The following is a 24,273-nucleotide window of genomic DNA, read 5'->3' as shown; positions in this document are numbered from 1 at the left end:
CTGTTAAAGCCTCCGATATAAGGTTTACTTCCTTTGGCCTCATGTTAGAAAAATGAAGTGCAAGCCAGACTCGAAAATATGACTCATTTTCTTTAAATGACACTACAATTGTGGACACAGTCCAAGTTTTACCTATAATTTATTGTGCTTACTGTTTCTGACATTTACCCAGTTTTGACTGATTCTGTGTACGTTTTTCTACCCTAAACATTTGTAATTTAAAATGAATAGAAATCTGGTTTTCCAAGCTTATTGGCCTTAATATGGTTTACTGATCCTTCCATTCTAATTACTTATCTAAAATATATTACTTTTTGTTTTGTATTTTAAAAGGACATTAGCGTGATGACATGATTTTTTTCATTCTCTTAGGCACCGTTACGATGATTTCTAAATGGGTCAGATGTGTATGGAGTGTGGTGAGGACACAGCTGACGGTCTTTAGTGGGTTTAGCTTTAAATCTGATGAAGACTTTCTCTCCTTCAGATCTAAAGCTGATGCTGGCGAACAGATGAGCGCCTTTCGTTTGCTAATTTAGCCGCGTTAGTTTTTGTTTCAGAATAGTTTCATGTTTGGCCACTAGTGGGTGCTGTTGTTTGTTTTCTGTAATGAAACCACACACAAAGATGCGTGCAAGATGAATATGCTATAAACATGAACAATGGGAGTACACAGACTGGATTGGTATTACGGTGACTGTCAAAACACAAGTATGAAGTCCCAAGAGATTATCGACGGGGAGTCATGACACGCTAGAGCAGCGTTGTCGTGTAATCAAGGTTTTCATTTTTACTTGAAGTCGTTGTTGTGTAAACGGGGTTATAGGGGCCTGAGTTACACTTGTTTTTAAGTACTTGGTTCATTTAGAAATAAGTAATTTCTCCAAATATATTGATATATACCATCTGGGACCACTAGGTGACACTGTACGACAACGTAAGGCTTCTACAGTACCTCTGAAAAAAACCTCCATTGCCGTCGTATTTGCCTTACAGTGCAAGCAAAATGTCACCAAGCTGTATCGCAGAAAGAAGAACAGAAATTTAGCCCATGTTCTTCAAATTCCTAATCATAAGTAGAGCTACACTCGGTAGAGCGCAGACCTTTGCCAACGCCACATTTGTTTGTGGAACTCAGTTAGCATTGCGAGCATGATAGCCATTAACTCATACCGATGCTAACTAGGTCGATCACTGTGTCAAGCACTGAGCAGGGAGCGTCTCCATGGCAACAGACGATGATCTCCTTTTATCTCCTCCACGAGGCGCCTCTCTCATCCGCTTTGTATGGGACATTTTTTCAGTTTTTATTTTGATTTATTCAGAAAGAGTTTGCCGTTAACGTCCCAAAATCTAATCTATTGGTTCTTGGATGATGACAAATCATCCCTGAAAATTCCATGTAACTCATTTGAGCAGTTTTTGTGAAAAGTTGGTAAAATACATACATACAAACCAATAAATAAACACACGCAGAAAAAAACAAAACCTTCGAAGGTAATCAATAAAGTAAAATGTCCCTTTGTCTCCATTATAAGACAGAAAAATGACGTCCCCTGTGTCTGAGACACTCGCGTTGGTCAATACCAGAGTCTACCGCGCTTTCAGCTGTTAAAGTGTCTCAAAGGTTTTTTTTTTGTTTTTCGTGTCACTCAAAATTTCCACCGCAGCTTACCGTTAAACCAGTAATCGTTTCATCCCAGTGTACAGCCTCCATTTTTCACTGTTGCAGCGAGTCATAATTGTCCTAAACTGTGGCGGCTGCTGAGCCCTGTGGGATTCTTCCTGATGGATGGTTTGTGTCTGGCGGCCATGCAGCTCCCCAGATCATGTGCCCACTTCTTCACGTTGCTGAGTTACCGTTCCACCTGAGGCGGGGGAGCGCGGAGGGTCACTCCGGGTGAAACGTGGCTCGAGGTCGTCGCCGGCTGTTTGTTTCTCCGGACCGAGCCCTAAAAAAAAGAAGAAAAAAAGGAAAAGGCCACGCCTGCGCCTTGTTTCCCCGGGACATGCGGGACCCCGCCGAGCGCCTGATTGGAAACACTTGCGACACCGCCGGCTCTCCTCCGTTTCCCGCGACGACGCACTTCCTCAGGAAGAGCGGCTGCCCCTCCGCTGGACGCGGTGATGTCACGTGGAAAAACAGAGCCGCGGAGCGCTGCTGCTTGCAGAATGCGACGGGTCCCGTCACCCCTAAGAAACCCCTGTGCGTGCACAGTGCCGGCAGATGCGGCCCGCGGACTTGCCAAGTGCATGCCCACCCGGGTCAGTTGCTGCAGATCCAAGGAGGCTGGGAACAATGTGCTGGAGAGGCGCGGCTCTCGTGGAATATTTTAGGAAGCGGGCTTATCGTCCTTTCTCGGGTTCCAGGCTCTGGTGTTTCAGATTTCTTTTGTTGTGGTGGAGCCTGTTAAATCCAGATATGTGTTGTTGGGTTTTTTTGTCTGTCGTGCTTCACTTTTAAAGCAGGATCTACTATTTTAGCACATATGTGTCGTCTTCGAGACAACTTTAATCACTCTTGCTCAATGTTTTCTGGACACAAGAATGTCCCCGGGATTTGTCATGCGGGGCACTTTCTCTGCTCTCCGCACGCTTTCTGTCCATAAAGTTTGTTTATCCAGCTAAACCTTCCCATGTGGGGCCTGTGATCAATACGATCTGTGCTGCTGCCGAACCCCCTCAAAAGCTGTCGGTTCTTTTAATCCCTGTCCGTCCAGCATTGTCTTCCCTCCCTCCCTCCCTCCCTCCCTCCCTCCCTCCTCTACCTCCCACCCCACCCCCCCGTCTCTGCTGGGCCATGAATAAGGAGCTGACACCAAACTGTCAACCTGGAAGCCGTCATGCCCCTGCAGCCCGCCGCCGGTGTAGCCACCAGGAAGGGCACGCCACCCCTCTACATACATGATGCATCTAAAAAAGATTTTATTTATAAAAAAATAAAAAATAATCTGCTTTTACTAAACGAGGCCTCACTAAGAAGTTCCGTCGACCTGAAGCTGACGTGGCTCGCTCATGCTGTTACAGTAGCGGCGGTGCGATGAGAGACGGCGCCCGGCTGCCAGCCGTCATGTGGTTCTGTTTATTTTTAGCTTACTTAGCGGCATATGCTATCCATAAACTATATCATTATTAATACTCCCCTCTGAGTGCGTAGTGTCATTAAAAATACAGCAGATCAGCCCCTGCTTTTCCCAGCCCCCATACTTTTTTCTGTCCTCTTTTTTTTTTCTTCTCCAGTTACCAAATCCTAAAGGCCGCAAAGCCACCGTCTTTCTTCTGCTTCTTCTTTTTTTTTTTTTTTCCAACACAAGAAGGCATTGTGGCGCAACACAATGTTGTTGTGTTTTGGGGATGAAAGCCGCCCATTGTTGCACACTGTCGCTTGAATCCGAGGTTTTATTTGATATAAAATGGGTAATTCCATTGCGTAACAGCATTAAGCGATATTTAAACAGAGGGCTTGTCATACGAATGGAAGGAGTTGTGGTGGTGGTGGTGGTGGTGGGGGTGGGGGGGGGGGGGGTGTTGCTTCGCGAGGGCGGATCACTTTACAGGAGGAAATCCTCACTTTCACCGATGACTAGAGATAATCCCGGTCCAGTGACGACACCGTGAGCAATTGCCTCAGATTATGGGTTTAGCTGGATTACAGAGCATATGGATGCAGATTAATGCAGGTTCATATGCAAAAACCACAAGTATTATCAGAATTATGAATTTGACCCCAGGCTCACCTAATTAAGCCTTTGTGATGTCGGAGGAGCCGCTGATCTCAAAGTCTGATGCGGGTTCCTCTGCAGGCTGGCCACTTCATTTACAGGAAAAACTCGAATTCATGTTTTTCAAGTGACGTATCCGTGTCGACAAATATTAGCATCTTAGATTGCCTCCTCGCTCGCGGAGCAGACACCGTGACTTATTGAGCGTCGTCACTGGCCTGCTGCCCGGCTGTAGGTTCAGCGAAAGTTCGCGGAGTGATGGTCAGTGAGGAATTGCCTTTGTGCGAGGTCTGCGTGCTCATCGGGACGCAAATGAAGCGAACCCACGACCCTTCGCTTCTTTGACTCTGGCTCAAGAGAATCTCCCGAGCCGACTGGAAACAAGCTTCCTTTTGAAGACATACGACGGAAAAAAATACCCAAAAAGACACACAGAGTTAAACTTGACAAAAGTATTAACTGGGTAAGCGCCAAGAGTCAATCCCCCAAAACTAACAGGTTTAAGGTTTTAAATGAAAAAGATAATCGTATTAGAGAGCCAGACGTACAAAGAGGGCGCCATTTCACGGTCTTGGATCCAGTTAATCACCTAGTGGGATGTCCCGGGGGGTTTCAGGTAGACGGAGGAAGACGAGTAGCGATGCCGCCCTTTGAGGCAGAGCCCCAACACTGCCCCCCCCCCCCCCACATGCCTCTCCTCTTAGGGACGATTGCGACGAAACAAATGCTCAGAAGCAAAACAAATGCTAATCTGTTTGCGGTGGAATACATCTCGGAGAGGTCCGTTTCTCAGCAAGGAAAAACAAGCGACTTCACCTCGTGCCGCTTCGCCGATCATCGCGCGATTGGCGTTCGAAGCGTCTGCGTTGTGTTCTGGCACCGGGTCTGGCGGTGTCTGCTCCTGTGTGCCATGTCTTATTAAGGACGGCCAGGTTGTTGGCAGTCTGATGCAGCGGAGAGTATTGGAGGAGTGGGCCGCGGCAGCATCTGTCCTTTTGACAAGGCAGCAAGCATGACTTCATCAAGGGCATTACATCAAGAGCCGGCGCTTGCTGGGTATCATCAGTTCAATTCTCCATCAGTCCCTCAGACTGATACTCGCAGGCCTTTTCTTTTTTTATTGAAGACTGAAGGCAACTCTGAAAACATTCGTATGTAATGTGATGTCAAAGTTTTTTCTTTGCTTTGAGCTCTGGGTCTGAGATTAAAGCACAGGAACATTCCTCCCAAGGTGTTGATCCAGTTATACATGTACCCGTTTGTGATTACCAGGATTTATAGTTTTATTGGAGCTTTTATTTTACTCTCACTGGGATCCCGTGATATCAATAGACTCATTGTTTTTCACCCCCCCCCCCCCCCCCCCCCCCCCCCCCCCCCCCCCATGTGGAGTCTCATTGGTATTGCCCAAGGTTGTTTTCGCTTGGCTAAATTTGGAACTTTGTTTGGAAGGAATTCCTAAAAAGTGAATATTGTGGTTTTACAGCCGATCTATTTTTTTGATGTCTTTCGACAGCTATGGCTTCAATACGTTCGGTTTAAATCAGGGATGTCAAACATAAGGCCTGTGGGCCAAACCGGGCCTGCATGAGGCTCCGGTCGGGCCAAACCACCAAGAAAGTTGTAAAAGATTCACAGAAAACATCGATTTTTAAACAAATTTCTTATAGGGGCCTAATTATGCAACATTCACTTTCTAATGCTTTCCCAACTGTAATGATGACACTAGACACTGAGACGCAAACTGAGATATCGGTGTTGCTGCCATGAACTCTAGTAAACCAGCATTAGCTTTAAAGCCATGCTGTCAGGATGAGTTGGTAAAAACACCCATAATGCAACAGTTTTTTTGGGGGGGGACATCTGACTGTATTTTGAACCAGAAAGTTGAATTAAAATTCGATTTATGTCTAGATTATAGGAATTCTCCATTGCAATTGTTAGGTTTTGCAGAATTTCTTCATCACGGAGCCTCATGCAGGCCCGTTTTGGCCCACAGGCCTTATGTTTGACATCCCTGATTTAAACCAAAGGAATTGAAGCCATAGCTGTCGAAAGACATCAAAAAAACAGATCGGCTGTAAATTCACGCTGCGCCACAACCAAGAAAAACTTTGAATTTAAAGGTTATCGTGACATCATTCCATCGGTTCGGCCCACTCAAGATGAAATTGTGCTGCATGTGGCCCCTGGCTTAAAATGAAATGGAATAAAAGCTTAAAGATCAGGTAAGAAACACAATGTGGGGAAAAGCTCAAACTGACTGTGGCCACAGTCTCTCGTCGTATTTAATGAGAAACAGCCAAGTCATGACTTTGGTATCTGTGTGTTTTCCAATGTAAATTCAATCAACAGTAAATAGAAGGATGCGAGTTTTTATCTTGATACGTCTGCCTATAATCTCCATTAATTAGTGGTTTAACGTGTGAAGCATCAGAAAGCCCGCTGCCTCAGGTGACTTCCCCACATAGTGTGTTTTGTTTCGTGCACTGTGAATGTAGTCAACTAACTGTGGAACAAGATTTAAATGTGACCCAAATTCACTGGGAGAAGCAGCACACTGAATTAAATAACTCACTGAATCACTTGCTGATTCCCCCTCTCACTTCCGATAGGCAGTATTGTTTTAAATGCATTTTTAGACCAATAGTTGTATGTATTTTATTTTTATTGAATTTGAATCCAACTCAGATCCCCCCAAAAATAATAATAATAATAAGAGGTGAGCCGACAGGAGAACAATCCTCAACTCTGAACGGCGCCAGGCGGCGCGCAGCTTCCTTTACAGCCACTGTACGGGAGTCTGCAGGGAACCCACTGTAAACACTGACATTTTGTGTTATCTCTGCACCACCGGCAGCTCTCGGAAACCCCCGCCGCCGCCGCCGCTGATGATTACGCTGCTGTGGGTTGTTGTTGAGTACGTTTGTTTACTTCCTGGTAAAGGAGCGTTTGGGTGAGATGGCAGGAGGTTTGTTGCTATGAGGATCAGGAGAAGACGACAGGGAGGGACCGTTCGGAGTCACAAATGGCTTTGTTTTTTTTTGAGTGTGTGTGTGTGTGTGTGTGTGTTCCGTGCTCGGCGGCGTCCGCAAAGGTTAGAACCTTTGGGTGAAAAGGTGGACGCGGGTAAGTGGGATAATGGGGTTAGCGTCACCTTCTTTTCCTCCGTGTCTCGTCTCGCCACTTCATGTCGTCCCTCTCTCTGTCTCTCTCTCTGTGTTCCCAGTGATGGCCTCGGCGGCGCAGCAGTGCCGGTGATCCTGCCGCTGCACGTCGGGAAGAAGCAGAGACGCCTTGACGACAGACCTACCTTCCTCTCCGCAAAAGAAAAGAAAAAAGAAAAAAAAAAAGAAAAAAAAGAAAGAACAAATAAAAAGCAGGGAGGGGAAGAAAAAGGAAAACACACCAGCATAAACAAATGCCACCATGTACAGCGTGGAGGACCTCCTCATCTCTCATGGATACAAGCTGCCCAAACATCCCACCTCGTCCACCCCGACCCCGGCGGCCCCCGCAGCCTCGTCCCGCCAGCCCCCCCCATCCTCGCCGCCGTCCTACAGCAAGCACCACGAGATCCTGGAGAACAGGCCCGGCCCGCGGGCGGTGAACGGCTACGAGCGGGGCGCTGTGGTGGCCTACGGGAACGGCGGCGGAACCAGGCAGCCCCAGGTGTACGGTGGTGGCGGCGGCGGCGGGGGAAGCGGCGGCGGCGCCTGTCCCAACAACAACAACAACGAACTGAGGGACCGGAGCCAGCCGAGACGCGAGGGGGAGAACCGGAGCCAGACCGACACCCACTCCTTGGGAGAGTCGCTGACCTCGGACAGCGGGTAAGACACGACCGCCGCCGCGCGCCCGTCTGCATGCCCCGGCCTCACCGCGGTTCCTCTTCACCCCTCATCGGCTCGCCGGTCGTTGGCTTTGATGGGGCGCATTAACGGCACCAAATAATTCATCAAGCGGTTTTGCAAACGGGGGATTTTGCGTTTTTTCTAAAACGGAGCGGCCTCCCGCCGCCGCTCAGTCCCTCCCGTCATCGCTCTCATTCCTTCTCTATTCCCTTTTCCCAATCAAGACTCTGGGAGGGAGGGAGGGATCATGTGTGCTGGAGTCTTAATCTGCCACCCGGGACCTCGGAGTTGCAATCAAATCAGCTTTCGGGCGAACCAACGCGCCCAGTTGGAGCGTGCCCAGTGGCACGCGGGCACACGGGTTGCCATGTTTGTCAGGATTCCCTCCTTCCTCATTCCACCTTCATACATAAACAATATAAGTGGCTGCTGCTGTTTTCAAGAAGCATTATCCCCACTTACATAATACATGCCCCATCAATAATACAGGATTCATATAGGGTTTATTTAAATATGTATATCGAGCGATGGCTATATTTAGCCCCGTCTGGAGTTATGCAATTGAAACCCTCTCGGGTAAGCAGCGCAGGAACGTGTGATATTTCCACAGATATTCGCCCGGCTGCAGCCAGCGTGTGTCTTTGCTCTGAAAGCAGGATTGTTCGTTTTTGCCTATTTGCACTGGTTCTGAGGGTTACAATGCTGAAACTGAGACAAAGTCAATACAGCTGTTCCCAAGTCCACACAATTAGGCAGGCTCATCTGTTGGTGTTTTTTTTTTTTTCCTTTTCCCACATTGTGTTTGGATGACTTTCTTTTTTCTTTTTTCTTTTTTCACCTTCCGAATCCGTTTTAGCCACCAGCCAGTGACAGAGCATCTCGAAATAGTCAAATGACCTTGAATAATGTCGACGGTTGTGTGAGTGGTTTTCATGTGGTGGTGTTTTTTTTTTTTTGTTTTTTTTAATCCGCATTTTCATGTCGCTGCGTTTGCCAGCGCTATCAGAGCATTCTATTGGGGAATGTGGGAATTGCTAAGACATATGTTCTGCGATTTCAGTCTGTTGTTTGTCCCCCCCCACCCACCTCCACCCCCAATCCAAATCCGTTTTGCCTGGCAGCTTTAGTTTAGATAAGAAACAGGCCCATCTTGGCACTCCCACCAGGCAGTGCTACTTAGACCCAATTAGACTAATGATGGTAACTCATCTTACATGAGATGCCCTCAAATTTAGCTGACTGCCACTGCTAGTCCCCCCCCCCCCCCCCCCGCCCTCCTTTATGCAGCAGCAAACGTCCGTGGCCAGCGACGATCGTGGATGGAAATGTCAAGGACGCTCAGCGTCCTCGGCCTCGGGGGGGGGGGGGGGGGGGGGGGGAGCGCACATGTGCTCGCCTCTTGTTTACGTTGTCACTCAGTCTGTCACGCCGCAAATAGCTTGAAATGATCAGGCGGCGAGCGGAGAGCCGCTGCGTCTTGCTGTAATCCGTCGGGTCTGCCGTCCAAACGTTTCGTCGGCGACGGAGCAGGAGCCTCCTCGCCTCCTCGCCTCCTCGCCTCCTCTCAGGGTTGACAAAGAAGCTTCTCATTTTCTCAGATTAAGAGCTGGAGAACAGAGCGATGGAGGGGGATTGTCGGCGGAACGTCCTCTGTGTTCTGATCTGTTTTGGAGGACATCCGGGACTAACAGTCACAGTTTGTCATTGTGTAATATGTTCATTATGCCCCATAGAAAATCACAATTACCAAGCCTGGCACTGCCACTCACGGTCATCTGTCTCCATCTAGTGGGAGAGGCTTTCTTTTCTATTCAATCTCCTCACCTTCTGAACAAAGTGATCATATTTGCCTCTTATCCTTTTAATAGTACCGATTTGCTCCGGCTATGTGTGTTTCTTCCCCAACCTGTCCATGGAGTATTGAATCATGGTCCATCGACTCGTCCAAAAATCTAATATTTGAGTTGCGCATCCCTCGAAGTTACATTAACAGAACATCAGCTTGCAGCAAAGCTTCCTGACAAATGTGCAACACGTGTGGATGAACGAAAACTTGGCGCACCCTTTATGGAATTCAATTGACTTTTCGACAGGAGTCTGCTTGTTTATTTCACGCCCTTTAAACCTTGGCAGTTTGTTTTGATCATGACAGAGCTTTAGTTTTCTTGCAGAATTGACACAATCCATTAGATTAGATCAGGGGTGTCAAACTTGAGGCCCGTGGGACAAAAATGGCTCGCAAGAGGCTCTAATTCGGCCAGAAAATGGTCGAAATATCAAAGAAAACTGATTTTTATTTTTTAGCAAATTTCTTGTTTAAAGAGTAGCGATTAAAACATAATGAAAGACGGCACACCAGCTTGGTCTGTGAAGATCACGGCCGTTATTTTCTTCCCGATTTGTGATCTGCATTTTGGACAGTGACGCGCTGCGTCTTACCCGGAAAATATGCATTTCGATTGGAAAGCGTCGCAGTATTCCTCGGGATTCCCTAGAAATACGTAGTCGGGAAACTCCTCGTCCTCCGCCGTTTTGAATTTTTCACTTCCGTCAACATTCAGACCGTCTCTGGAACGTATTAAAAACTCACTGGACTTCAACACACAGAAACAACTTCAACGGAATAAGGGACGCTTTTGAAAAGCAAAGCGATGTATTTGTTAGTATTTTGACTTTCTAATCCCGAAGTTTCATAACTTTGCATGGTTCAGAAAGAAAGTTGACTGAGCAGGAAGAGGAAGAGGAGGAGGAAGAGGGACAGGATTTGATTTGTCATTGACCAATATAATAAAAATACGTGACACACATTTACCATGTTATTAAAAAAACAAACATGTATATGGATAAAAAGTGAATAATACAATAAACATGGTATGGTGGTATGTAGTATGTAGAAGTATGGTAGTGGAGTGTGGCAGCTCCAATCTTAATACTATCACATTTATTTCAGACCAAGAACAAACTTAAACTATATAATATTATTCCTTCAGATTGAAGATTATATAGCGATACACCCTCCCTGAAAGGTTCTTTGAGATATCTTGGTTATTAAAGAAACTACAAGTCTTTTTATGTCCAAAGTTTTTGGTCACAGATCTGTGCAGCACTTCCCTTTAAAAAAATTGCACTAATTCATAAACTTCGTTTGCCTATAAATTATTCATTTGTTAAGATATCAGAATAGTTTTGGTCGGGTTTTCTTCTACTCTTTCCAGTGGTACCAGTCGCATTCTATTTGGTAGAGTTTTACATTTTTCTTCACATACCCACACTAGCATTTGCCGCAGAGCCTTGCTGTCAGGGTGATAATGCAACTGCTTTTTTTTTTTGACATTTCACTGTATTTTGCACCAAAAGGTTTCATTAGAATTGGCTTGATGTTGAGATTGTTGTTGTTTTTGGCCGAAATCTGTTGTTTTTCCATCACGTTTACTGTGCGCCACAACAAAGAAAAACAAAGTTAAAATTGAAAGGTTATTATGGGACTAATTTACTGGTCCAGCAAACTCAAAATGGAATAGGTCTGTATGTGGCCCCTGAACTAATATGTGTCGACACCCCGGCTTTACTGTTTTATAGTTTGGTGGGAAAGTGAGCGAGGTGAGGTTGATGATCTTTTTTTTTTTTTTTTTAAGAGGAATGATGACTATTTAAGGGGTAAAGATGCTGAGGATGGAGTTTCCAGGTAGGAGAGGACAAATCAGTGAGAAGGACATGCAGGCGATTGGTGTGAGGAAGAAGAGGGGGACCTTTAACAGGAAAAAAAAGTGTTTGATGCTCAGATATTCAGGGTGAGTTATAAGAGTGTTTTCTTGCTTTGGAAAGGTGGAGAGAATCGGTCGTCTCATAAATGCTCACTAACCACCTTGCAAGCACTTTGACTGACCTCTTTGTATCTGTGCTTCACCGCAGGTTTTGCGACGGCACCCGAGGTCTTCAGGCGCAGTCCAAGGATGTGTCTTACTGGAGAAGGAGAGGCCAAGACTTCACTGTGCTGCTAGACTATGCGGACTTCAGAGACCCTCACGGAGGGGTGCAGGGGGGCTACAGCCGGCCGGAAGGACCGCAACAAGCGAGGGGCCAGGAGCTCTCTCCGGAGGAGCGACAGAGGGCGGCTCAAGAGAGACAACGCTGGGCGGCCCAGGCCCAGGCTCAGGCGCACGCCCAGGCCCAGGTCCAGGCTCAGGCTCGCTCTCGAGAGAGGGAGGCTGCTCTCCACCAGTGGAGGATGGCCAACGAGAGAAAGTGCCAGAGCCTGGGGACAGATGAGTGGCGTCCAGCTGTGAGCTTCGCTCGCCAGCTGTCACAGACCGAGGGCGATCGCTGGGTGCAGGAGCAGCAGCGGCTACATGCCAGGACACCAGAGGGCATGGTCGTCCACCCCAGGACCAAAGCTAAATCCCAGTCGCTGCCCAGGATGCTGCAGCCCGAGAGCCTGCAATACGTGGACATAACCTCGTCCGGTCAGGAACTGTACCGGCGGGTCAATGGCCACCCGCTGTCGCACCACGACTTATATAGAGCCCCGCGCTGGCCAGAGAATGGCAGGCCGGCGAGCGCCACCCAGCTCTCAATAACACCAAAGCCCCGCTTCACCCGACCCCCCAGACCTCCCTCGTATGAGATGCACCAGCAGATCAGGGGAAGCTGTGAGGTGCTATCTGGCAGAGACTCGGTCGTCTCCCATGGCAGGGACAGAACGCCGATTCCCATGTCGAGACCAAGCGACCCCCACCAACTGGATTATTTTGCACAGGAGTCTGGACCACCAGGATACATCCCTCCCCCGTCATATAAGAGAGCACCCTTAATGCCAGGGGGGCGCCGGGGATATGGTGAAATTGCTGTCGAATACAGGTAAATTTGTCTTTTTTTCTTGCACTAAATTAATGTTTCTTTCATTTTATATTGATAATGATGAAGCCGATCTCTGAAAGATGTTTTTTTCTTCTTTTATGACAATCTTCTGACTAATTTGTCCGTACACAAAATCTAGAATAAATTAGGTCATTCTTTGACATTTGCTCAAATACACAGTATTGGGTAAGCCAGAGTTTCGTGGACGTTTCTAGATCAGGAATGTGTCAAACACGGACCAGATGAAATTTGCCAGCTGTGAGAAATTCAAAAAATTCTAAATAAATAAGTAAAAAACTATAATAATTTCCCTCAGGGATTAATACATTACTTCTGTTCTGTTCTGTTCTGTTCTATTCTAAATTACAAGATAATAACTGCAATATATTTGACCGCCAGGCTACAACCCTCTGGTTGTAGTCTGTATTATGTGGTGAATCAGTTCATGTGATCAGGATTAAAACGCTGATATTGAAATGTGTCTACATCGAAGATAATTTCTAGAATTTGAAGTTATTCAGATATGTGAAAATATGAACGAGCCGCCTCTATTTTTGAATTCTTGCTACATGTGGACAGATGTTTTTTTACATTCAGAGATATAAATAGTCAACTGAAAATCCCCTGTGATCAGGAAGTTGTAAAGCAGATGATGAAATGAGGCACGATATTGTTGAAATAGCAGTTCTTTTATTGAAATGTCATGTTTTTCATGTGTTGTGAAAGCACAGTTCAATATATATGAACTGCTAAATAAGATGGTAATATTTTGTTGCACTAAAAGAAAGAGAGATTTAGAGTTCAAGTTATTTATAGATTATAATACTATTATTTACCAGTCTGACTCACTGTTATGTTTGCCATCTACAGTCTTGGATTGGGCAGTCACTGTTGCTGAAGTGTGAACCTGTTGTTTCAGGTACAGAGGGGACGTGTACCCGCAGATCCACGTGGCTCCAGATGGATCTCACTGGTTCACCAGACATCCGGCGTGTCCCTGGCCCGACCCCCAGAGAGACAGAAGCACATCCAGCCAGAAGCAGCTTTATCCTGTGTATACCACACAAGAGCGTCCTGGTGGAGGGGTCCAGTATATCCCCTTCGATGATCCCCGCATCCGCCATATTTCCTCAGCCCTTGGTGGCAACTCCCTGACGGACGCCGACAAGATCCGTCACATCCGCAACGAGCTTCCCAGCGTCACGGTGTCGGAGCCCGCGCCCGACGACAGTGCCTTTCTGCCCCCGCCATTGGGGCCTTTCATTGCCGCGAAAATGGCCGACGACTCGAACCAGACGTCTTCTAGCGACAATGACAATAACAGGTGGCACAGTGATTTGCACAAAGAGACTGTCGACAACTTCCCAGCACCCGACCAAAACTGTAACAACAGATATTCCAAAAACCAACGTCCTCCTCCATCGCCCTCCTCAGCCTTCCAGGCCCCGCGACCAAGGAGCGCCTCTCGCCAGGGATCCAACTCAGACCAGGTCTTTGCAGAAACCATCACCCAAGTGAAGAAAATTGCCCCTGATTCGGGGCTAGACAACAACAGGAATGCCAAGAGAAGAGTGAGCGAGACCATCTTCTGCCTTGTGTCTGTTCCCCTTCACACCCCGACGAACTTCAGTAAAGACTTAGCCGCGGATCAGAACAACAACGAGACGATGTCAAGCCTGACCATCACCAACACTGACACTTTTGCCGTAGGCCTCAAAGAGAGTCCGAATATCCGGAGCAGGTCCGTGAACGAGATGCCCATCAAAACCCACTATTCCCACTTTTACACCAGCAGCACGTCCTCAATGAGGAACTATAAGAGGGCTCCTTTAAGGAAGGAGATCATAGACGCCTGGGCACTCCAAGCCAGCGAAGAAAAAGAGCTGTGCTACGCTGGCTCCTGGCCAGGAAATCAGTACCGCAATCAGGAAACTCAGACTGGCTCACCTTTGACAGGTGTAAAAAGTCCAGAACACCAGAACTCTCCTGTAGAGCAGGAGCCTGTACAGTCCGCATCAGACTCGACGACAGACAGCGGCGTCGGGACAGATAATAGCTCCTCTTATATTTACCCCATGGCAGGTCAGAAAAACTTTAATCCTTCTAGCAATAGCGCCTTTTCCCGACTCAGCCTCAGCCCAACACAGTCATCATCACATCAGCCCTCGCAACAAGACCCATCATCACCGTCCAAACGGCACAATTCAGGAGACCAGCAGCCGTCCTCTCCTCAGAAAAGTCCTCCAGACACCTCTGAGCAAGTGGTCTTTGGTCAGTTTCTCCTAAAGCCGGTGAACCGACGGCCATGTGACGCCATCGGTGAGCTGGAAAGCATTAATAAGGAGATGGAAGACACGATTAGCAAAAGACCAATTTCGAGTAAGTCTGTTGATGACCTTGATGGAACAAATAACAGAGTAGCCCGACTCAAAGCAGGACCTCATTTTACCAGTCCAGAACCAGGCAGGGAGGCAATCAGTCTTCCACCGTTGCACACAGAAAAGCCCAGCAATATGAAAGTGAGATCAAAGTCCTTCGCTTCACCTGCTGATCTGGAGTCCATGGAGGTGAGGAGTGCTTTTACCAGGCCGCAGGCCAATAGCATCCCTCATACAACGGATGTGCCCATTCTCCCCGGCCCAGCCCCGAGAGACAGCTATCCTCTGTCCTCAGTTCCCACAAGCAATGAGTCGAACCGTCTCTACAAACAAGACATCCCTGTCCCGCAAGAATCCTTACTGAGAGACGTGGGGCTGACCGTCTACACAGAGACCCCTGGTGGTCCAGGGGAGCCAATGCAACGCTCTCTCTCCGTCCCCTCTCCGCTTGATTGTAAGGGTCTTAGTCAGTCAATGCAGGTTTCCTGGGAGACAACGACAGAAGTTGTTAAAAATAGTGACAGCCTTGAGCACAACTCAAAGGAAGAGCTTGACGCCAAGGTGAATACAGAGAGAAAGGCTAAATCAGGCACCACTGTTCCACCGCCCAATTTAAGCATCTGTAGAAGCAGGAGCGAAGGCAGCAGGTCACCACAGAAAAGTAGTTCTAAATCAAAGCTGGCCAGAGAGATTTCTTTTATGTTTAACTATGATGGCATGGACAGGTATGTCACTTCTGAGCCCCTCATTTATAGAAACGAGTCAACTGAAGCTGATAGGCACCTTGAAAACCTTCTGATTCAAGAGAAAGCCAATTCTTTACCCACGGAGGACCTCAGCAATCTGTTTGAAGTCAAATGTGCTAAAGGAATCCCTGAAAATGAGTCTATTGAGCAGCGGGCAGCTCGCATCCTGGGTATAGCCGTTCCAGTCGAGGCCTTAGGAGTGGCTGACAAAGAGTCCGAGGAAGACGAGGACCAAGCTGCAGGCGATCAGCAACAAAGTCCAAATGAAGAGACGCAGCAGGTGAGAAGCGAGTACGAGCAAGTCGAAGAGGAATCCCCGTCGAGACAGGAAGCAGACGTGGAGGAAGGCAAGGAGACTGAATTGAACGAGATCCAAAAAGAACCAGAGGAATGTGACGAACTAAAGCACAGCAACGACCACAGTGACGCAGGAGATGAACGGGATACAGACACTCAGCTGGTTCTAGGCCTGCCCGAGTTCCCACCAAGTAAGCTTTCCCTGTCTCTGCCCGTCGCCCCCGGCGAGAAGCTGGCACAGAGCAGATGCAGCGGGGAGAAGAAAGGGCGAGGCGGAGCGGGCAAATTAATCGAATCCCTGCAAGATAAGCTAAACTCTTCTTCATCATCGGCCTTGTCGTCCCTGGGAAGGTCGACCACGGACAGAATGGCCCGTCTTAAAGAACTGGACTCCGTGTCTCGGATAAGACGCCTCAGCCTCAAGGGTTCAGATTCCGAACGAGAAGCTGATTCCAAGCAAAGGGATGAAACAGACACGGAGGAATGTGAACCTGAGGAGGAGTCGAAGGACGACGTTGTCGAGCGACGAGAAGAGAAGGAAGTGGAGAAAGAAATAACTAAAGTGAAAGGAAATCCCGATGAACCCGAGAATGCACATAAAACTCTTGAGAGGTTGGGAGATTTGGAAGAAGACTGTAAACCAGGAGAGAAGAATGAAGACGTAAGTAATAAAATACAGGAAGAAGAGGTAGAGAAGGTGACCTCTGAGATTGCACTAAAAGCAGACAATGAAGGGAGCAAAGAAGCAGCAGTGGAAACACAAAAAGAGCAGGCCGGAGGAGAAGTGGGGCTGAAAATCGTGGAGGAAGACCGAGTGAAGGTTTCAGGGAAGGTGAAAGATGAGCAGAGTGCAGCAGCGAAGAGTCGAGCGAAGACGGCGAGAGGTGCTGAAGGAGCAAAGGCGCCCAAACCGAAGCAACGCACCAAACTCCAGAAGCCGCCGCTGCTTCCTAAACCTCGCAGCGTTCCCAAGAGAGAGATAACGCTGCCCGTCAGCTTCAGCACCGGGACCTGTGGCCCCTCGAATAAGGAGGAGGAGGAAACGCTCTCCGTCTCAGGTGAGGAGATTGTCTCATGCTCCCAATGCTCAAAGCTAAGCTAACGGCTAGTTTCTCTAACTCGACGAAACTCTCGTTGGAAGCGAAGACTTTTAAAACATCGTCTTCCATATTTAACCACGCACATGAAACATTCACAATTAGAAGTGCTGTTAAGATTCCCAAGAGGGAGGCGAGGCGATTTGTTTAAATTCCTTATCTCTGTGTTGCGCAAGGACGGGGTTAGTTTAGCTTTTTCTTCTAAAATGACAACTTTTCGTTTTTAGCATTAAATAAGAGATGCGCTAAAGTATTTTTGCTGTTTTAGAAAGAGCAAACGTGGCATCTCTCTTCCTGAGGATACAGAAGACGGAACGACTAAATATACTGTATCGTCCAACATGGTAAACTGTTATTCAAAGTACAAAAATTGAGATAGCCAAAGTTGACTGAAAGTTTTTCTTACAGAGCCAGCAAATGTAAAACTTATAAAACTATAACTAAATCTGAAAATCAGCGATCGTGACATTAAGAACACTGACAGGTAAAGTTAGTGGAATCTATGTTTTTTTCTTTTTTTGCAATATTGTTCATAAAGTTTGGGAGAAACCGTCAAGAATTTTAAAAAGATGTAAAAGAGACGGTCTCCGTGTGTCTCCATAGACGAGGTCAACGGACGACAAGGTCACGGGCATCCAAGAATCATTGATGCATGTTTCCTCATGGAGACTAAAGTCTCATTTACGGGACATTTTCCAGTGACAACGCAAAACGTTTTGAGTGTCCGTTCGGACAACAGCGGCGCTCGAAGCCACTAAAAATGCAACTTTCTGAAAATGCTCAGTTGCGGCGTGTCAGAAGAGTTGCGTCTTCCCCGATTCCATGGAGACGGAGTTCCTAAACTTTGCGTTTTCAGTGGCTCTGAGCACCATTGCCGTGTGAACAGACACCCAAAACGCTTTCCGTTGTTGCGCTGCCAAGTAAACTCTGTAAAATCAACATCACACAGTGTGACTGCTAATGAACTTATCAACCCCCGAGAATCTGCTGCTGCTGACACGTTTATTGCTGATTATGCGGGTGACGCCGGGACTACTTTATCCACAATGACAACATCGGTCAGAGAGTAGAGACGGACACGGGTTAATAGATTTTATCCCCTTTAATAGAGTCGAACCGTTGGCAGTACAGCAGGTGAATCTCCAGCATAGTATGTCGACGTGTACATGAGAACGACTGATCCAGACAAGATAAACGATGATTAAATGTCTCATTGAACAGTAAAATGGATGGATGGATGAATGCAGAATGGTTTTCTGTAAACAGAATATGGAATATGCAAATAAGTAACAGATAATGATAATAACTCCTCTAGCATCACACATATAGCAACATGCTAGCCGATTAGCTTTAGTTTCATTAGCAACTGACAGCAATATAAAGAAGGCTCCGAACATATAAACTCAATGTGTGCGACATATATCCCCCATTAAACACTAGCAGACATGCTTGGTGAACTATGAACGACTTACTTCATGTCTAAAACTTATGGGGGAAAAAAAACAACAATCACACGTGATACTAGGACCCCATGGCCTGATTGGGCTGTCCAGAATTTATGCCTGACTGAAAATCACATCACTCGCACTCAATATAACAAACTTAACCTAGAATTTTTAACAACGTTGGTGCCAGATTCCTCAGCACACCTTCAGAGGTTTGATGGTCTCGACAGGTCAGGGTTGTTTTAGGAATAAAAGTGGGGCTCGTCAGTATTTTCTTTTATATTTGAGATATACACAAACTACGGAAGAGTTTTAGGGCCACTGAAGAAAAAAAAAAATTCGGAGGCTACAAAAAAAACAAAAACCTCCGTGGCCCCAGAAAAAGTCGAAAATCAAAGTCGAGACTTTGACACTTCCATTTTTTTCACGGAGAGACTTCTATCCATCCCTCATCATTTGCCCGGAGATGTGAATTCACATTAAATCACTTAATTCTGACTATATCGGGTTGCTTACTGCTTTTGGACGTGTGATTTTACACAGGATTTCCTTGATTAATAAGAACATTTAAATAAGCAGCCCGGGATCCGAGCCTTTGTCCTTCGTACTCGACGAACTTCCGCGATGGAAGAACGCAGCAGGCTGCTCTGTCTCTTCTGGTCCTGATACTGATGATAACTGCACCGTGTTTATGAGCGACATTCTGTCCTGAAGCATCTTTTCATCACTTCATTAAAGCGCCTGATATGCATTTTGAGGAAGCAGTCACACGCGCTGGCATGTGGATGGACGGACTTTGACTTTGATTTTCGACTTTTTCTGGGGCCACAAAGGTTTTTTTTTTTTTTTTGTAGCCTCCGAATTCTTTCTTTTCTTCAGTGGCCCTAAAGCTCTTCCGTAACAAACACACAGGAGGCGTCAGTTTGTGAGGTTTTTCCACCCAGAGACTGTTTAGACCATCAAACTCACAAAGTCGACACCAATGAGATGAGAGGGGAAGTTTGTCAGTTTTGGGGACTTTGCGGTCGACTATTGTCCTTCTCCCTCGGCGCCCCGGCGACATTGTTTTGCTCCCCAAACGAGTTTTCTCACCTTTTCTTTGCTCTCTTTTCTCATCAGACTCGTACGACCCCAGTCGAGTGGAGAGGGTGTGACCTCTGCCCGCCGCCTTCGCCACTGTGGAAATTCGTCTTTGTCAAGTTAACAGCTTTTCTTTTTTTCCCCCCCCCGACGACAAAGGCTTTTTCATCTCACCTGGCGGCTCCGGTCGGCCGTGACTCCTCCAGTATTGTTCCACATGACTCCTCACAGAGCCGACCGTCCCGGTGTTTCCAGAGCAGCTTTTCTTTCTTTCTTTTTTATTTTACAGCCAAATAAAAGGCGCCGCCTTTCCCGCCCCTCCGTTCTCTCTCTCCACCAGTCAATTTGCTTCCCCGAAAAAGCCAGCGGGATGTCCTCCTTTTTTTTTTTTTTTTGGAAGTTGTCTTGAGAAAAAAACAACAACAAAAACTAACAGCATGTCATTATCCCCTGCCGTCTGCACCCGGGCTCCGGTTGTTGAAATATGAATGTAAAAGTGCTTCTGCTCAACCAACACATCACGGAAAAAGAAATGTAGTGAAGATGAAAAAAAAGAAAAAGAAAAACACAAGAAAGCAACAGTATTGCATTACAATCAGTATTACCCTACACCAAATGTAAATAACAAAGAGTTATAAGATTTTATTAAGTATATATATATATATATATATATATATATATATATAATCAATTTAAGACATTTAATTGCTGAAGAAATGTATATTTTCCTATGTATGTTAAGAAAAAAGATTTTTTTTGGGAGTGTAGTGTTTGGGTGTGTTACTAATAATGAAGCCCCCCGCTCTTTATTCTTCTACTGGTGTGATAGAGAATGTACTCAGAGAGCCCGGAAGCAACGGGAAACACTGTGGTCCTCCAATAGTCAAGAGCAATACAGTCGTCATCCACCGGGTGTTTGTGACGCGGTTCCCGTCGTGAAGGAGCTGATGTCGGCTCTGCGTTCTGGTACGGGTGTCGGCGCCGCTCAGATTATTGGCTTTATGTTGCCGCCTGATAATCTCCTCAAATACCCCAGAGATTACACTATTGGGGGGGTGGGGGGGGATCACTTTTCCTTTCCCCGCCTCGGCGTCTGGAGCCGCGACACGTACCAGTAACGTCTTTCTTTTTTTTTTTTTTTTTTCGTTAACCCTCGTGCATTTTCTAAAAAGAAAACGTGTGTGTGTGTGTGTGTGTGTGTGTGTGTGTGTGTGTGTGTGTGTGTGTGTGTGTGTGTGTGTGTGTGTGTGTGTGTGTGTGTGTGTGTGTGTGTGTGTGTGTTCTGTGGCATTAAGTCTGTATTTATCTGTGCAGGTTTTCTTTTTTTTTTTTGTGTCTCTGTTTTCGTTTTTCTCACGTCTTAGTTTGGGATTTCAGAAGTGCTTTTTGTAAGAAAATATAAACGAAGCACAGGAGGTAAGAACACTTTGTGTTTGGTGGTTTTATTTACATTGTTGGGGGGGGGGGGGGGGGGACGCTTCTCCTGCTTTTAGGCCCCGTTTCAAGTGAAAACGTAAAAACCTTTGTTGCGTTTTGGGTCTCCCTGGAAACACTCCCAACTCCGTCCCCACGGATATGGGAGAGAACGCAACTTTTCGAAAACGCTCCTTTCTCCATGGGAACAGAGGAACGTGCAGCTTTTCCAAATCGCTCCAGCTGCGTTCCCATGTTAACTGGGGAGAACACAATTGTACGAAAACACTCAGACTTCGTCTCCGTGGCAACACTCCAAACAGTCCAACTCCGTCGTCATGGAAACAGAGGAAAATGCAACTTTTTGAAAACACTGACGTCATCTCAATGGAATGGAATGCATGTGCAGTCGCAGCGCTTCAGAAAAGTTTAGTTTTTACTCTGTCACTATAGAGACGGAGTCAGCGTTTTCAAAAAGTTGCATTTTCATCCACTGTTTCCATGGAGGCGTAGCATTTTTAGAAAAGTTACGTTTTCCTACACTTCCATGGAGACGGAGTTGGAGTGTTTTCAAACTGTGGTGTTTTCCTCTTTCCATAGATAGAGTTGGATCGTTTTCGAAAAGTTACGTTTTCTTCAGTTTCCGTGGCGATTGAGCTGGACTGTTTGGCGTCTGTGCGTTTTTGAAAAGTTGCATAATCCCCTGTTGCCATTGAGACGGAGTGTTTTCGAAAAGCTGCATTCTCCCATTTCCATGGAAACGGAGGAAAACGCAACTTTTCCAAAACGCTCCAGGTCTATAGAACCAATGGACGAAAATGCAACTTTTTGAAAACGCTGACTCCGTCTCCATAGGGACACGGTAAAAGGAAACTTTTCTGAAACGCTGCGACGGTGCATGCGCAACATCACTGTAGTAACTAGAAGTTCTGCACATGCTCAGTAGATGGACAATAACAAACATGGAGGTCTCCGTGATATCATGACTCCGAGTCCATATCCTCCTGGGACTTGGTACTTTTATTTTGACAGTCGCCGTAATAACAATCTAACTTGGTCGTCTGTCCATACAAAATTCACGCTACTTACATCGTACTTACAAAAACATGCAAACTACATCGTTTTCAACGTGAAACTTTTCTGAATGGAAAACACCTAAATCGATGCGTTTTCACATGAACCGTGTAAACGGCGCCTCAGAAAGCGGTTTTATTTTCATCCTTGTTCTTAATAGAACCACGTCAGGATGTAACGCGCATTTGTGGGATGAGCATGTGAAAGTGATTACCCTCCACCTTTCCCTATTGTTTTGAGCTTCCGGTACTTTTCGGGTCTTCCGAGTTGGAAATGAAACGCAAACTCCGCTGCGACGCTCGTCCCACAGATGCCCACTCCTCACCGACGCGGCACGATGGAGACGAGACGATAAACGAGAAGCGTCGCTCCCGACAAAGTTCTGCTCTGCCAAACATTTGTCTTTCTTCACTCCGGGCGCGGCGTCCAGATGTAGCTGATCTGCCTTGCACACTGTTTCCGTTGGCGACCTCACTTCCGCTCTTTGTCTGTTTGCGAATCCTAAGGGTAAACGGGGACGCAAGCGACCCCATTTCACCCATTTGGGGCAATAATAATAACCGATGTTGAGACATTAAGACGCTTAATATCGATGCTGTGAGGGAACGCCGCCGGCGTCTGAACACCCCCCCCCCCCCCCCCAACTCAACGCCGACACATCGGAGCTTTGCGTTAGTTTGTCTGAATAACTTTGCGATTGGTTTACACTCGTCAGGTAGCAATACGAAGAAAAATGTTCCAAGCATACCAAACCAAACTTTACGCTATGCATCGGACATCCACATCCAACTGGGTTTTAAATTCTGCGGCAACAACGTCCGGTTTCACCCGTCCGACCCGGTTGTGCGGCTCCGACTCGAGTTGTCGGGTGAATCCTCGGGGTTATTTTTTTAAATCGTGCATGTGTGTGTGTGTGCGTGTGTGTGTGTGTGTGTGTGTGTGTGTGTGTCCTGTTAGCGGCCCAGTACTCGTACCTCTGTGCTCCTCCAGGTAAAGGTGTTATCTGGTCCTTCTCGTAGGTCTTTTTGTAACGCAGGTCCTTTGTAAACATAATCTAGATCTATTGGTGCACATCTTGCTTTGAAATTTTCTATTTTCATACAGAAGTATGTACAGCTTCTTTTGTATGCGCGGCATTCTGGGTTTTTTTTTGTTTGTTTGTTTGTTTTTTTGTTTTTCTGGTGCATGTAATGCGTAAGAAATCACAGAGAAGGTGTATTTGCATATAAGTGCATTTGGTACAAAAATATAGTCTATCCAATAAACAACTGTTATATTTCATATAATGTATATTTTATTTTCCAAAGTTAAGCTACATATTTAAAAGAGAACAAGGTATTTTTAGATGATTATGAAAAGGGAAGGCACGCCGCTTGTCTGTATTTGACGTGATCGTTGAGAATGATCACAAATAGAGACGATGAGAGTGCTGTTGTACAGTACTGCAGACTATTCATAAATAAAAGTCTTTGCATGAAACTCTGTTTTGTGGTCCTTGGTTTTTTTTTAAATCTTTTCTGGGGTGTTTTGTTTTTGTTTTATTTGGTCATTTTGATCAATTGATATTTTAATGTAACTTGTATATAAGATCAAGTAGCACGAGCAAAATTTTTTTGTGAAAATTTTCGTTTACCCCTGTTTCCAAGGAGATGGAACATTTTCGAAAAATTGCATTTACCTCCGTTTCCATGGAGACGGAGTGTTTTTGAGAAGTTCAGTTTTCATGATTTTCCATGGATACAGAGTGTTTTTGAAAAGTTGCATTTACCTCTGTTTCCATGGAGATGGAGCATTTTCAAAAATGTGCGTTTTCCTTCATATCCATGGAGTGGGAAGCACTTTCAAAAAGTTGCGTTTTCCCCCATTTTTATGGAGACGGAGCATTTTTGAAAAGTTCAGTTTTCCTCCGTTTCCATTAAGACGAAGCATTTTCAAAAAGTTGCGTTTTCCTTCATATCCATGGATTGGGAAGCACTTTCAAAAAGTTGCGTTTTCCTCTGTTTCCATGGAGACTGTGCATTTTCAAAAAGTGGCATTTTCAGTGGCCCCACGCATCAAAACACAAGCAAAATTTCTTGTCTTCATTTGAAAACGTTATATTAAAAACAGATACAAGATTTTGTTCTTCTGTCCCTCCAAAATAAAAGCAGAAACGGCTGTTATTTTTTACACTGTGAAGAATTTCCCTGTACGATAGCGGTAAAGTACTGTTCGCAGAGACGCCAGCACTTTACTGCTATTTTACAGTATTGATACTGTGAAAAGGCTACACAGTTACTGTATTGTTAAAATACAGTATATTTCAGTATT

At 46.1% G+C, this 24,273-nt stretch overlaps 1 protein-coding gene across 3 annotated transcripts in view; it reads left to right on the top strand.

Moving 5' to 3' along the window:
* The window catches only part of jcada (junctional cadherin 5 associated a), a 28,023-nt gene extending 7,512 nt beyond the window's left edge, over positions 1–20,511 (top strand). For all 3 annotated transcript variants that reach the window (XM_080489184.1, XM_080489185.1, XM_080489186.1), the window contains exons 2-5: positions 6,952–7,555; positions 11,489–12,433; positions 13,353–16,912; positions 19,516–20,511. In XM_080489184.1, the coding sequence (XP_080345310.1) occupies positions 7,152–7,555; positions 11,489–12,433; positions 13,353–16,912; positions 19,516–19,550 (4,944 nt within the window). In that variant the 5' untranslated portion in view covers positions 6,952–7,151 and the 3' untranslated portion in view covers positions 19,551–20,511. The remainder of the gene's footprint in view (positions 1–6,951; positions 7,556–11,488; positions 12,434–13,352; positions 16,913–19,515) is intronic.
* The last annotated feature ends 3,762 nt before the right edge of the window (positions 20,512–24,273 follow it).

The sequence above is a fragment of the Lipophrys pholis genome (genome assembly GCF_963383615.2).
Source record: "Lipophrys pholis genome assembly, chromosome: 20".
Lineage (NCBI taxonomy): Eukaryota > Metazoa > Chordata > Actinopteri > Blenniiformes > Blenniidae > Lipophrys > Lipophrys pholis.
Note: the sequence above shows the minus strand (reverse complement) of the source record. Positions and strands in the feature narration are given on the sequence as shown.